Here is a 12,716-nt window from a genome sequence, read left to right as displayed (position 1 = left end):
TGGATGGTGTCGAATTTGTATTGGGAAGACCTGGGTTCAAATACCTGGTCAACCACAAAGCTCCCTGGGTGACACAGGACCAGTTATCATCTTTCAGAAGTAACCTACCTCACAGGGTTGTTGTGGAGTCCCCACAACATACCTCAGTCCGAGGTATGGAATGCTTGGAAATTTGGAAGAAAGGCAAAATACACACACACACACACACACACACACACACACACGGTTGGATCCAGATTTATGCTGGATCAACTGTGTTGGTGGAAGTGGACTTTCCCATCCCCTCCTCACAGCAGCCCCAACTGGTCCCTGAAAGTGCTACACAGAGAGTCAAGAGACCCTGCTGAATGGGGTGAGCTCTGGCATGGAGTGGGGGAGGGGGGATCCCCCCAAATTGGGTAGAGAGATCTTCTATCAGCAGAACACTTCCTTGAACAGAAGGCAGAACCTGGATCCAACATATCATTAAACTGCTGTCAGAAGACCTATTTAAAGAATAAACTAGCTCTAGTTTGGAGGTAAAATTGGAGACTGGCTCTGGGTGCCAATACAAGTGAATGGACATATCCAAACTTTTTACTACTTGCTCACAATCCCATGCGAGGCTGTCATTTTGGCCTAATAGAAAATGGTCATCCATGGGAAAGAGAATGTCATGCTGAAAAGGTGTGAGGTCAGAAGAACCAAAGCTGTAATGCTTTTAATATATGCATTCTGTAAGCCTCAAGGAGCCCATTGAAGCTCCTTATTCAATAATAAAGCTCCATATTGCACAAGTCAAAGTATTCACACCGGAATGAGGCATGCTGTACAGTAATCCTATTATTAGCACATTTACATAACAGAAGCAATCCCTTGTGTACATAGAAAAAGATGAATGTAATGTAGTAGAGACAAAAAAATACTGCTTTATTTATGCAAAACTGTCCATGTGGACTGAATCAAACTTACAGTTCAAAGATTGTCTCTTCAAGTACAGATGCTCCAAAGCTAGGCAGACTGACAATGGCTTACCAGCTATAAGTATCTCTTTCTCTTTCATTTCCATATCCAGGCAAAAAGTACACACACACACACACACACACACACACACACACTCCTCCCTACCATACCCCACATTATCACTGAATAAAGTTTTCTACCTTCCTATTTCTAGAGTGCATTGAATTGCTCAGGATTTCAAAGGGCTTTGCAGTAAAATTAATTTTACACTCTGGGGTTCAACTTGGCCCATGAAAAGAAGACAGCCATTTTGGATGGAAAGCAATGAGTGATGTTCCAACCATCATAATGTTCTATGGCAAATGGCATAACCCAAGCTTGATGTAAGGCTAGGGTGGGCAATGTGTGGCCCCCCGGCTGCTTTGGCTCACACTTCCCATCATCCCTCTCCATTGGCTATCCTGACTAGGGATGATGACGGCTGTAGGTCAAAACATCTGGTGGGCCACAAGTTACCCACCCCGGTCTAAAGGGTACTGGGATACAAAATGCTGAGATATTAATTGTTGCTCAGTGGATTGTTCCTCAAATGGCTAAAGCAAAATATTTCTGGCCTTCTATTCCAAAGTGTTTTTCAACTCTGCCCTCCCTCTATGGTTAAACTGAAAAGCCTGGTTCTGGAGCTTAAGCTGGTTGGGCCCACATTGTGCTAGGCACATAAAACAGGAAAACCAGAGCAAACTCCTTCAGATAGACAATATATGTCAATGTGGGTTTCTTTTTAAGGATCGAGGAAAATAATTAAATATTACATTTGGTCAGGACATTCACCTACACAAGTCGCACATGCATGCGCACACCCAGTGGGCAATCTATGAAGCACTGCTCCAGTGCAATTTCTACTCATGTCAATGGAATTTGCATGTGAGTAGGACTGGGTGGGCTGCATCCAAAGAAAGTGCCCACTTGGATCAAATGCCAGCTGAGTCAGAGGTGGGGAGCGGAGTGGAGATGAACTAGTCTTTGTCTCACAAAACATTTTAGCTCACGCTAAGACATGGTTCACAATAAAAAAACACATGTTTGGCTCACATGCCTCCTTCTTCAATCTATGAGGAAGAGAGAGGCTTAAGGGATTTTAAAAACGCACACACGTCAGAATCCATACATTTTTTTTATTGCTTCTCTGGCTGTTCCAGGTTGATTCTCCCATCTCCTGACAAAAAGGCCACAATTCCAGTACTTCCTAGAAACAATCCGCTTTGCCTGAGGGATAGGAGGCAGGGCAGCTAAGTAACAGTAGATTCCTTCAATTGAAATAGGCAGAGGGAAGAGAGAGAACCGCGGCTGCAGTGTTAACTAACTGGTACTGTGCTATACTGTCCATCACAGTAAGGGTAGGTAGTGGGGAAGAGTTTTATTTATATTTATCTCCTATCTGTGTCCATTGGCTGACAGTAGAAATCAGAAATGACGGGGGCTGGGAAAGAGGTCTCTTGTCACCAGCCTCACTGGATGCGTAAGTAAGAAGGGATGGTGTAGTTGAAGAGCAAGTAATCCATTTTATATAAATTAAATAATCTCCTTTGGTAGAAAGGGCTGATGTTCTGGAAGAACTTAGCCGTCATGTCGTCATTGGTCCTGGTGGTCTTGGACGAGGAGGGGAACTTGACGCCTGCATCCGCCCCAACCAATCGCAGGATGTAACTGGCATCCTTGGCCAACGTCTCGTACTTGCCCACTACATCGTAGTGGATGATGCAGGGGTGGCAAAGGGAGTGCACCCGCTCCCAGTGCTCATTGAAAGGCTCCTCGTGCTGGGTCCGCGGATCCAGCAAGTAGTACACAAACTCCTCAAAATGGACATCGTGGCCCCGCTCCAGGGCCTCGTTGCTGGGGTCCTGACGATGCCGGCGGATGATCTTGGTCCCGTAGCGCTTGTGGAACGCCGTGTTGTAGCTACGGGTGAACTTGTTGCGGTAGGCCGAGACCAGCCGCTCAAGGGGCTCCCGCACGAAGATGAACTTGAGGTAGTTACGCAAGCGGTAGTTGATCTCGGGAGTGCTGTACTCGGAGAGGGTGCGCAGGTTGGCCGAGATGTGAGCCTCGTTGGCTGGGATGTCCAGCGGGTCCTGGTACTTGCCTTGCCCTGTCAGGACCATCATGACTCGCTTCCAGTTAGTGCAAGCCACCTTGGGGACGTAGCAGTAGAGCAGCCCATGGACATCATCGACCACCAGGTGGCGCAAGTCATCAGGGGTCAGGAGGCGCCGCTTGCGGGTGTAACGATTGCACATGCTGCTTAGCAGTTCCCGCCTGTGCTGGTGAGTTGCCTGCAGGGAGGACTGCTCAAACTGAGGAGACACAAGAGGGGGGGAAAGGAGAGTCACTGTATGCTGGCTGTTATGCTCGTCTGGATTGGAACCCAATCCTTCCCTTGCTCAGTGCCACAAACACCTATGTGTCAAGGAGATTGGTGGTGTTCACAGGTAGTGTTCATGAGACCACCTGTCACAGGCTGGAGTTGCCCCTCAACATACCGTAGCTACCTTTTTGCAAGCAGAGTTGTTAAAGAATGAACCCCGCTCTTCCATTTCAGAGGTGATTTTAGTATTAATAATTAAGGCTGTGGGCGGGGCGGGGTAGGGTGGGGGAACAGTATTTCTTCCATATATAAAGAGTACAATCTTCCCTTTTTAAGATTGATGGTAGTGGCCTAGAGAAGCAAGGAAGGAGGAACATTTCTCTCCTGTAACTGAAAATTGCCTTGGCTTTCCTGGTTTTAAGTAACCCAGTGAGCTGTGGTGGGGATTTAAAGGCCGACAGAAAGCAGAAGCGCAGAGGCAAACAGCAAACAGTAAATGAGGAGAGAAAGGGTTATTGGCTTAATCAAATTCCCCAACCTGGGGCTCACTTCCAGTCTGATGAGGGACTGTAAGGAACTGAAGTTGCTGGTAAAATGGGAACTGGGTGACAAGAGAAAACAGTCTAAAAGGAAGATCCCATTAACTTCATGCTCAGCCTCCTCAGCATGCATGAACTGGTGGCTGGTATGTATTCTGTGATGAGAAAAGGTAGTCACATATGGCATATCTACACCTGGACTTGGTTTAATAGTCCTTTCCATGTCCTCCAGGGAACCTTTAGCTCTCTGAAGGAGGCCTGTGGTTTCTGAGAACTTGCAGCATCCTTACCAAACTACAATTCCCAGAATACTTTGGAAGAAGTCAACTGTATAATCTTAAAACAAACACAAAAAAGACTGTGCATGCTGACTTGTTTGTATAAATCCTTCTAGCTGTGCTGCTGTTGTTGTTGTTTTTTTAATTATATTTTCATTATTATTGATACATTTTAGTATGCATGTGTGTGGGGTGGGGTGGGGTGGGAGTAAGCTCCCTCGTGAGGCTTTTTTATAGGTGGAGCAAAAATCCAATAAATCAATCTTGCTACAGATGTGTAATGTAGATATGCCCATTGTATAAGTGGTTTGTTACCAGCCCTTTAGTGCTTCTCTGGAATATCAGCCCCTGAATGGGGGAATCATTTGTCTCTGTTCTTTTCCCGTATACCTATTATTTTGTCTTGATGATCATTAACCATCGTGAGATTGGAAGCACCACACAGCACCCTTTGAAAGGTCTGACTGAACGTGTTTGTGCATATGCCAAAGCAGTAGGAGTGCATACTGCTAAACTGTACTAAATTATCGGGGGCATGTACGCAGATGGAGTAAAGGCAAAGGAAAAGCTTCAAAGGCCAACATCAAATGCCCAGCTGAGCGCTCTTGGCAGAGTAAAGTCAACTCTGGGACAGAATGATGTGGAACACAGACCAGCCTTCATGAACACAGACTGCCTTCGGCAGATGCAAAAGTCTCCCTCCCTTCTCCTTATTGCTGTCCTTTCCTGTGACAGCCATCTGTTAGGAAGGGTCATGCCAGGCCATTTAGGGTTCATGACTCTGCCCCAGGGCTTGCTTCTCTGAACAAGTTCAAGAACAGAATTTTCTTCATGGGGCTTCTTCTTAGTTTCTGGTGCCCCCTTACTTTCCCACTTTCTCTAAGGACACAGAATGCAGCATCTATTTATGGAAGATGCCTTCCCTTCCCCCTAATTCCAGTTAAAGCAGACCCTTCTCTACAACGAGACGCAAAACAGAAAGCTCTCGTTTCAGCACATGAACTCAAGCTGTTCTGTCCCATTTGTGTGTGTGTGTCTCCCGTTGCTCCTTCCACTCCCACAGGTTTTGTTGTTTTGCTAAGGGCCGACTTTTGAAGATCACCATCTACAAATGATTCCTGATCGCTGAGTAAATTCAGCTATGCCATCCCACAAAAAGCTTATCGCTCTATTTGTATCACCCTTGCGCAGTAAACCCTAAAGATTTGTGCAGGAGCTACTGCATTTTGTTTTATAACGAAGATGATTCTTTGTTTTATGTCCAAAGCAGCATTCCTAGCTTTAATCACAGGGCTTCTACCAAGCAGGATTAATTTTAAGACAAAGGCCTAGCTTGGAAGCCACAAACCAGTCCAGACAACATGAAACCTTGGGGACTTTCAGTAAGGCTGTCAGTATATGGCAACAGGCTTGTCTTCCTGTGGCCAGCTGCAGTGTATAGGTAGACCTTTGCTTTCCTTACATTCTGAGGATTCCTGACAGCTGTCAGCCACTGTTATATCATAGTCGAGCCTGGTACTCAGTTTATCCTCCTTGCCTCCGTTTTACCCATTGGCACCTGCCATTCTAAATAAGACCTGTTCACTCCCTTCTAAATAAGAGGGGTTATGAGGGTCACATAAATAGCGCTCTCGCTCTCTCTCTCTCTCTCTCTCACACACACACACACACACACACACACACACTTTGGTCATTCTTGTGGTCATCCCACAAAAAGAGGACCTACTTCTTGTCATTTTCTAGATGAGGAATGAGACCACAGCTAGCAGACAGTGACTTGACAAAAGCATGCCCGAAAATGTATACGGAATAGAAGCGCAATCCTATGCATATTTAGACAGAAAAAAAGTGCTAATGCTCCCAGCATGGCTTGTTGGGGAATGCTGTGAATTGTAGGATCTTTTTCTGTCTAAACATGCATAGGATTGTGCCCTTAGATTATCAGTGGCTGCTAGTCATGATGGCTATATGCCACCTACAGGGTCAGAGACAGTATGCTTCTGAATTACCAGTCCAGGACTGGCTAGAAAGACTTTTGGGCTGAATCTACACATAGCAGTTACATCGTTATCATACCATTACCATAACTGTTGGTACACATGCTATGATAATGGTATGATAACAGTATAACTGCTATGTGTAGATGCAGCCCTGTTATGCTCTAGCAGGGCTCTTCTTATGTTCTTAAATTTACAGCTGAAATAGGATTTGAACCCATATCTTCCAGAGCCAGGGCCAACATTCTAAATACCAGGCTGTAGTTATGGAATCTCAGTCATTTCAAGGGCCATTTACTGGCTCCATTTTCCACTATTTTGTTATTTATTCGTATTATTTGTATACTGCCCCACAACAAAAATTTTCTGGGTGGTTAACAATACAAATATAAAACCATACCCTCGCCTCCCAGCAAGGAGTCAAACAGAGTCAAACAACTACAGTATAAAACAAAAATAATACCAGCAACAGCAAAATGTTAAAACAGCTGAGCAATGACACTAAGCATTATAACACTCAACAGCGATTCAGTTTGCTATATGGTCTCATGGGTGGTGCAAGAGGAGTTATTACTTCTGTGGGATCAATTTATTTATTTATTTTATTGCATTTATACCCCGCCTTTTTTCCTCTTGCAAGGAACCCAAGGCAGCTTACATTATCCACCTCCTCTCCATTTTATCCTCACAACAACAACCCTGTGAAGTGGGTTGGGCTGAGAGTCTGTGACTGGCCCAGAGTCACCCAGTGAGCTTCCATGGCCGAGTGGGGACTAGAACCCGGATCTCTCGACTCCCGGTCCAGCACTCTTGCCACTACATTTCCTTAATTGTCAAAAGTAACATAAAAATAAGAGAGTCTTGTGGCACCTTAAGACTAACAAATTTATTCTGGCATAAGCTCCCATGGCCGCTGTCCATTTCATCAGATGCATTGGCGGCTGTCTGTAAGCAAGGCTAGGCCTATGAAAGGGAAGTGTCATTTTCCAGGAAGGGTTGTAGATCACTGATGATATGTTTGAGTGGTCTTAGCTGGGAATTATAGGTGACAACAAGTGATGCTCTGTTGTTTTCTCTTCTAGGTCTGTCCTGTAGTTGATTATTTTGGGTAACAGCCTGGCCCTGTTGATTTGTTTTTTTCACTTTGTTGGGTGACTACTGTAATCTGAGAAATGCCTGATTTAGATCCTTAGGCTGTGGGTCTCTGTCTGCTTGGCTGTAGACAATGGATTTTGTGTTGTGATCTGGGTGGTAGTTGGAAGCCTATGCCAATGGCCAGACCACAAAATCCACTGTCTGCAGCTAAGCCCTGTGATATAGCCACATCTGCTCAGACTCGTCAAACAGAAACTCACAGCTTAAGGATTTAAATCAGGCATTTCTCAGATTACAATACTCACCTAACAAAAGGAAAACACAAATCAACAGGGCCAGGCTGGTATCTAAGACCCTGTGGAGCTAAGACCACTCAAACGTATCTTCAGAAGCAGCAGATGAGGTGGCAAACCTTTTGCTGGACTGTACCATTTCAGACTCCTGGTGGGGGTTCACATGACTGAATGCTGCTCCACACACACAAATCCCCACCACCAGTAGACAACTAGCATGTCAGGGAGAAGGCTAGGCAAGAACTCTGACATCTAGCCGGTGTTTTTCTTTTTTTGTAGCGGAGGGAATTGTTCAATCATATGTGCCCTACATCTGGAACCTGAAGTGGTACCGACCAGATGCACGGCTGCTACGTCATCTGCTGTTTGTAAGAACTAGGCCTAGAATAATACATCTCTGACTGGACCAAAACTTTGAGCAACAGGAGGCTGACACAGCTGTGGCCTTTTGGGGAAGGACAACAGCTCGGTGGTTGAGGACCTGCCTTGCATGCCAGAAGATCCCCAGTTCAATCCCCAGCATGTCAAGGCAGGGCTGGGAAAGATCCCCGCCTGAAACCCTAGAAAGCTGCTGCCAGTCTGGGTGATGAAACTGAGCCTGATGGGCACAATGGGCTGATTCTCAGTATAGGGTGGCTTCCTTTGTGGCTTCATTGGTGTGTTGAATTATCATCATAATGTAAACCAGCACTGATGAAATCCAAATTTGCCACACATGACAGGTGGAAAATACGAGCAACTTGCCTATGATTTGCATGAAATGTCAGGTGTGGGATCAGCAGGACAAGGGAAGGGCAGTTACTTGCAGGCCTGGTGGCACAACCACTCATCCTGGATAACAACCTTAGAACTTACTTCAGCTACTGTTCTACTCTTTCTACAAGTAGACAAATGAGAAGATGAAGTGAATTTCAAGAGAACCAACTTAGCCATGATCAGAGGTTCCCGACTAGGCTTTCCTTCATCCCAGCATAAAGTAACCATGTAAATTGCAGCAGGGCTCTTATTTTCTCTTGGGTGGAGTTCCTATTTCCATAGGGAAATGTGAACATCCTCAAGAGAGTCAACAAGGTAGTTAGGTAGGCAGGCAGGCAGGCTGGTAGGCAGGCAGGCGTGTGTGTGTGTGTGTATGAAAACACTATGGAATTCCTTGTATATGTGGCTGGGTTTCTTATTTCTGGATGTATTATGCATTCACACATATACCAACATATCCATTTCCTCAGTCTATACCCATCTTTTCCTTCAAAGCAAGACAGGCGTAACAGCCTCCCAAGTTCGATTTTGTAAACAAGCCCTCAGGTTGCCCCCGGGAGTGCAAGCAGAGTGGGTCAGGGATGTTTGAGATTACGGATGGTAGGACTACTAGAAATATAAGAGCAGAAAAACTAAACAGGCAGCCAACAACCTCTCAGCAGGGTTCAGGTGGCTACTCGCTCCAGGTTGGCAAGTATACCAAGATAACTCGGCAGTGCACCAGGCCCTTTGGTTCACTTTTAAAAAGAGCCTCAGACAGTCCTTCCTTATCTAGGTATCCTCTGTCAGATGTCAATTCCCATAAGAAGCTGCCCTGATCAGCAACTCCACCTACACATTTTAAAGCCTGCCTTGCTTGTTCCCATTCCCTTTTCATACTCCAGGAGCCAAAGCAGCATGGGAGTCACACATGGTGACGTGCACATGACAGGTAGGGGAAGGGCCATCGTTCAGGAGTAGAGCACAAACTTTGTATGCAGGTGGTTCCAGGTTCAATCCCTGGGATTTCTACATAGGGCTGGGGAAAGACACACCCAGGTTTGCTGCCAACGACTTTGGGTTTGCCCTGTAGCTGACACAGGACTTTACAAATGAACAAGCTTCTCCTTTTGTCTGCATATATCAAGGGTGGACAACTTGTGGCCCTGCCAGATGTTTTGGTCCACAACTCCCATCGTCCCTCACCACTGGCTATGCTGGCTCGGGATGATGGGAGTCATAGGCCCAGACATCTGGAGGGCTGCAAGTTGTCGCCCCCTGTCATATATATAAATCCATTCCAAATCTCCAAGTGCTGCCAATATGCAGGACTGTGCAAACAGGAACTACCCTGTCCTATTCCTGCTGAGAAACCCTTCTGCATACAAAGATCATTCCCATCTATGGCCTGTTCAATTCCTTCCCCTTCCCTTTCCAAGCTCACTTACCTGGTCACTATTGTAAAGAGCCTGAAGTGGACTTCGACCAGACTTCCCATGCCAGATGGTCTTCAAAATCCTGTCTTCTGCAGCTGGAAAGAAATGGGAAAGGACAGAGAGTGGGGGACAGGTGGTTTGTTTTGTTTTTTAAATAAAAATAAAGCCGCTCTATATAGTGAAAAAGATGATGTGATTGAGATACTGGCATCTGAAAGAGGACTCTGTCTGGAAATGAGTTTTACATGTGCTCAATTCAGCCTGGGTCAAGCTAATCACCTAAGCCCAACCAAGTTCAGATGACGTCAGACTGAAATGGTATGCTCCAGTCTTTGGGTCTCAGATAGCAATCTGACCACTGCATTTTAAGCCATTTACAAAAGTTTCCAGAGCATCTTTAAAGGCAGCCCCACAAAGAAAGCATTGCAATAGACCAGTCTGGAAACAATTAGGGTGTGGATAATTGAGGCCAGGTCTGTCTCCTGCAGAAATGGCTGCAGTTAGCAAACCAACTGAAGCCAGTAAAAGACACTCCATGCCACCTCCTGAATATCCAAGGAAATGTGTCAAGGAACACCTCCAAACCGCATACCTGATCCTTCAAGGTAAGGGCAAACCCATCTAGATCAGGCTGTATGATCTCTCAAAAACTGCCAGAGCTCCTAACATACAAGCTGCACAATCCCGCTCGTCTTCTACACACATTCAGATGCACAACTGAATAGTGCTCTATGATTCCTTATGTACTGATTACTATATAACACATACATATACATTTATTTCTTATTACATGTATATCCTGCCTTTTTTCCTCTTGCAAGGAACCCAAGGCCACTTACATGGTCCTCCTCCTCTCCATTTTATCCTCACAACAACAACCTTGTGAGGTAGGTTAGGCTGAGAGTCAGTGACTGGCCCAAAGTCACCTGGAGTGCTTCATGGCCGAGTGGGGACTAGAACCCAGACCTCCTGAATTCCAGTCCAGCACTATAACCACTACACCACACCGGCTCATATATACATATGTACGTATGTGTGTATACATGCATACATATACACCAATATGCAGGGCTGTGTGTGTGTGTGTGGAATCTAGACTGAAAGCCATTTAGAGCATTACAAGTGGGACCTGAATGGCATGCTTCTCTTTGGAGTTCCAGCCAACCAGCCATGCCCCCTTCCATGATATTCCATCCCACCACCACCCAAATTTCTGTCCCCTTCACCCATGGCAACTATCAGTCAGCATTCTGTGCCCAATGCACATGCTGAGTCCTCATTGAGCTGTTCCACCGTGTGTGTGTGTGTGTGTGTACCGTTCCTGCCCTGAAAGATGTTCTGATAGTTCTGCAAATTTTGGGGTTCCCCCAAGCCTCCCGATACCTCCCTCTTGCACATGGTTGGTGCTATTTTGGGTTCAAAAGGACCAGCACTTGGAGAATGAGATCACTGCTAGTATATAGGATAGGTCAAAAGCAGTACTTTAAGTAAATTGGCAGGTGGTGGCATTGCCAAATAACTGGCTGGTTAGGGCCATGGCTTAAAGAATAAGAACATGAGAGTTGTTTACTGGATCAGAATAAGTGTCTGTCTAGACCTGCTTCCATGCCGGCAGCAGACAACCTGGAAGTTCAAAAGCAGGACATGAAAGCAACAGTCCACCCTTGTTGTTTGTCCCCAGGGCCTGATGTTTGGAGGTATGCTTCCTCTGAATGGAATATTCTAGTTAGCTACCCTATATACTAATAGCACCCCCCCCCCCCAATTCTCTGAGTGTGCATCCTTATGTCGCCAAATTGGGACCATCCATGATGCACAGAAGGGAGGGATCAGCAGGCTTGGGGGAGTCCCAAAGTTTGTAGAAGTACAAAAAAGCTTTAGAAAGAAGGAAGCCAAAGAGGTGGGGGGGGGAGGGGGGGAGAGAGAGAGAGAGAGAGAGAGAAATCATCATATCCCAGTGAGGACAGAGCATGCCTAGTGGCCATGGAATACTGGCTGGGGGGTGGGGGCATGGAGAACTGTGTGTGTGTGTGCACGCATGTGCGTGTGTGTGCGTGTGCATGAAGAATGGAAAATCCTAGAAGAGAACATGGCTGGTGGGTTGGCATACCTGAACTCAGGCACTCTACACTGCAACAATAACCAGAGATAGACATGTCCTTCAGGAGATTCTCTAATCCCTTTTTAAAAGTCATCTGAGCTAGTGACTGTCACCTCATCTTATGGTAACGAATGCTACAAATCAATTATTTATTGTGTGAAAGGAAATATTTTCTTTTGACTTTTCTCAAACTCTACACCAGGTTATGCTCCTGGGCTTTGTACATGTTCACTGAAACATTTTAACACATGTGTGTGTTGTATGTGTCTGTGAGTGCATGTGAGTGAGAAAGAGAGAGAGAGATTCAGCCTCATTGCTCTCAAGGGGTCTTGTTTCTGAGCAAGTAGGGGGAGAGGCTGCAGCTTTGGTTTATTATTTTAAATTAATGGGTATTGCACATTCTTTATTTAAATAAAGAAAAGCCAGTGCTTGTGGCCCAGTTATTTAACACAGCCCTTTTACAGTCTGTAAGCCCTTCACAGGTGACTTGCTAAATAATGAAGTCCATGTAGACACAGGAAAACAACCACTTCCTGCTGTGCCAGACTCCGCAGGAAATTACCCAAGAAGTGGCAGCCCTCAGTAACAGTCACTGGCTTGCTCAAGCCAGTGACCCCTCGGCCTGTGACAAAGGAAAGCCACCATTGTGCTAGGTGGAGAAGAAGGGCCGGATCAAACACCTGCCAAGCCCCTGCTCTCTGCTGAGCCACTCATGCGAGAGGCTCTGGGCCTTGCCTCACCAGTGGCTTACTGATTAAAACCAAAATTTGTCAAGGCAATTCTAACTAAGAGTTGTAAACTTTCACTCACTGCAATGGCTTAAAATTCTTGGGGCAGGGGGTGCTTGAAAAAATAAAAGAGCACGCTCATTAGTTTTATTCCCCCACGACAGGGAACATAGACGTTTGTTATTGTAGCAGGGTGATGGAGGGGTG

At 45.8% G+C, this 12,716-nt stretch overlaps 1 protein-coding gene across 1 annotated transcript in view; it reads right to left on the bottom strand.

Moving 5' to 3' along the window:
- Positions 1-884: 884 nt before the first annotated feature.
- The window catches only part of CHST13 (carbohydrate sulfotransferase 13), an 80,407-nt gene continuing 68,575 nt past the window's right edge, over positions 885-12,716 (bottom strand). The window contains exons 2-3 of the mRNA XM_084840193.1: positions 9,693-9,775; positions 885-3,296 (exon numbers count right to left, since the gene is read on the bottom strand). Of these exons, the coding sequence (XP_084696319.1) occupies positions 2,451-3,296; positions 9,693-9,775 (929 nt within the window). The 3' untranslated portion in view covers positions 885-2,450. The remainder of the gene's footprint in view (positions 3,297-9,692; positions 9,776-12,716) is intronic.

This window comes from Heloderma suspectum, chromosome 2 (genome assembly GCF_057233095.1).
Source record: "Heloderma suspectum isolate Gila_16-S chromosome 2, 16-S_ref, whole genome shotgun sequence".
Classification (NCBI taxonomy): Eukaryota; Metazoa; Chordata; class Lepidosauria; order Squamata; family Helodermatidae; genus Heloderma; species Heloderma suspectum.
The sequence above is the reverse complement of the archived record's forward strand: the minus strand, read 5'-3'. Positions and strand labels throughout refer to the sequence as shown.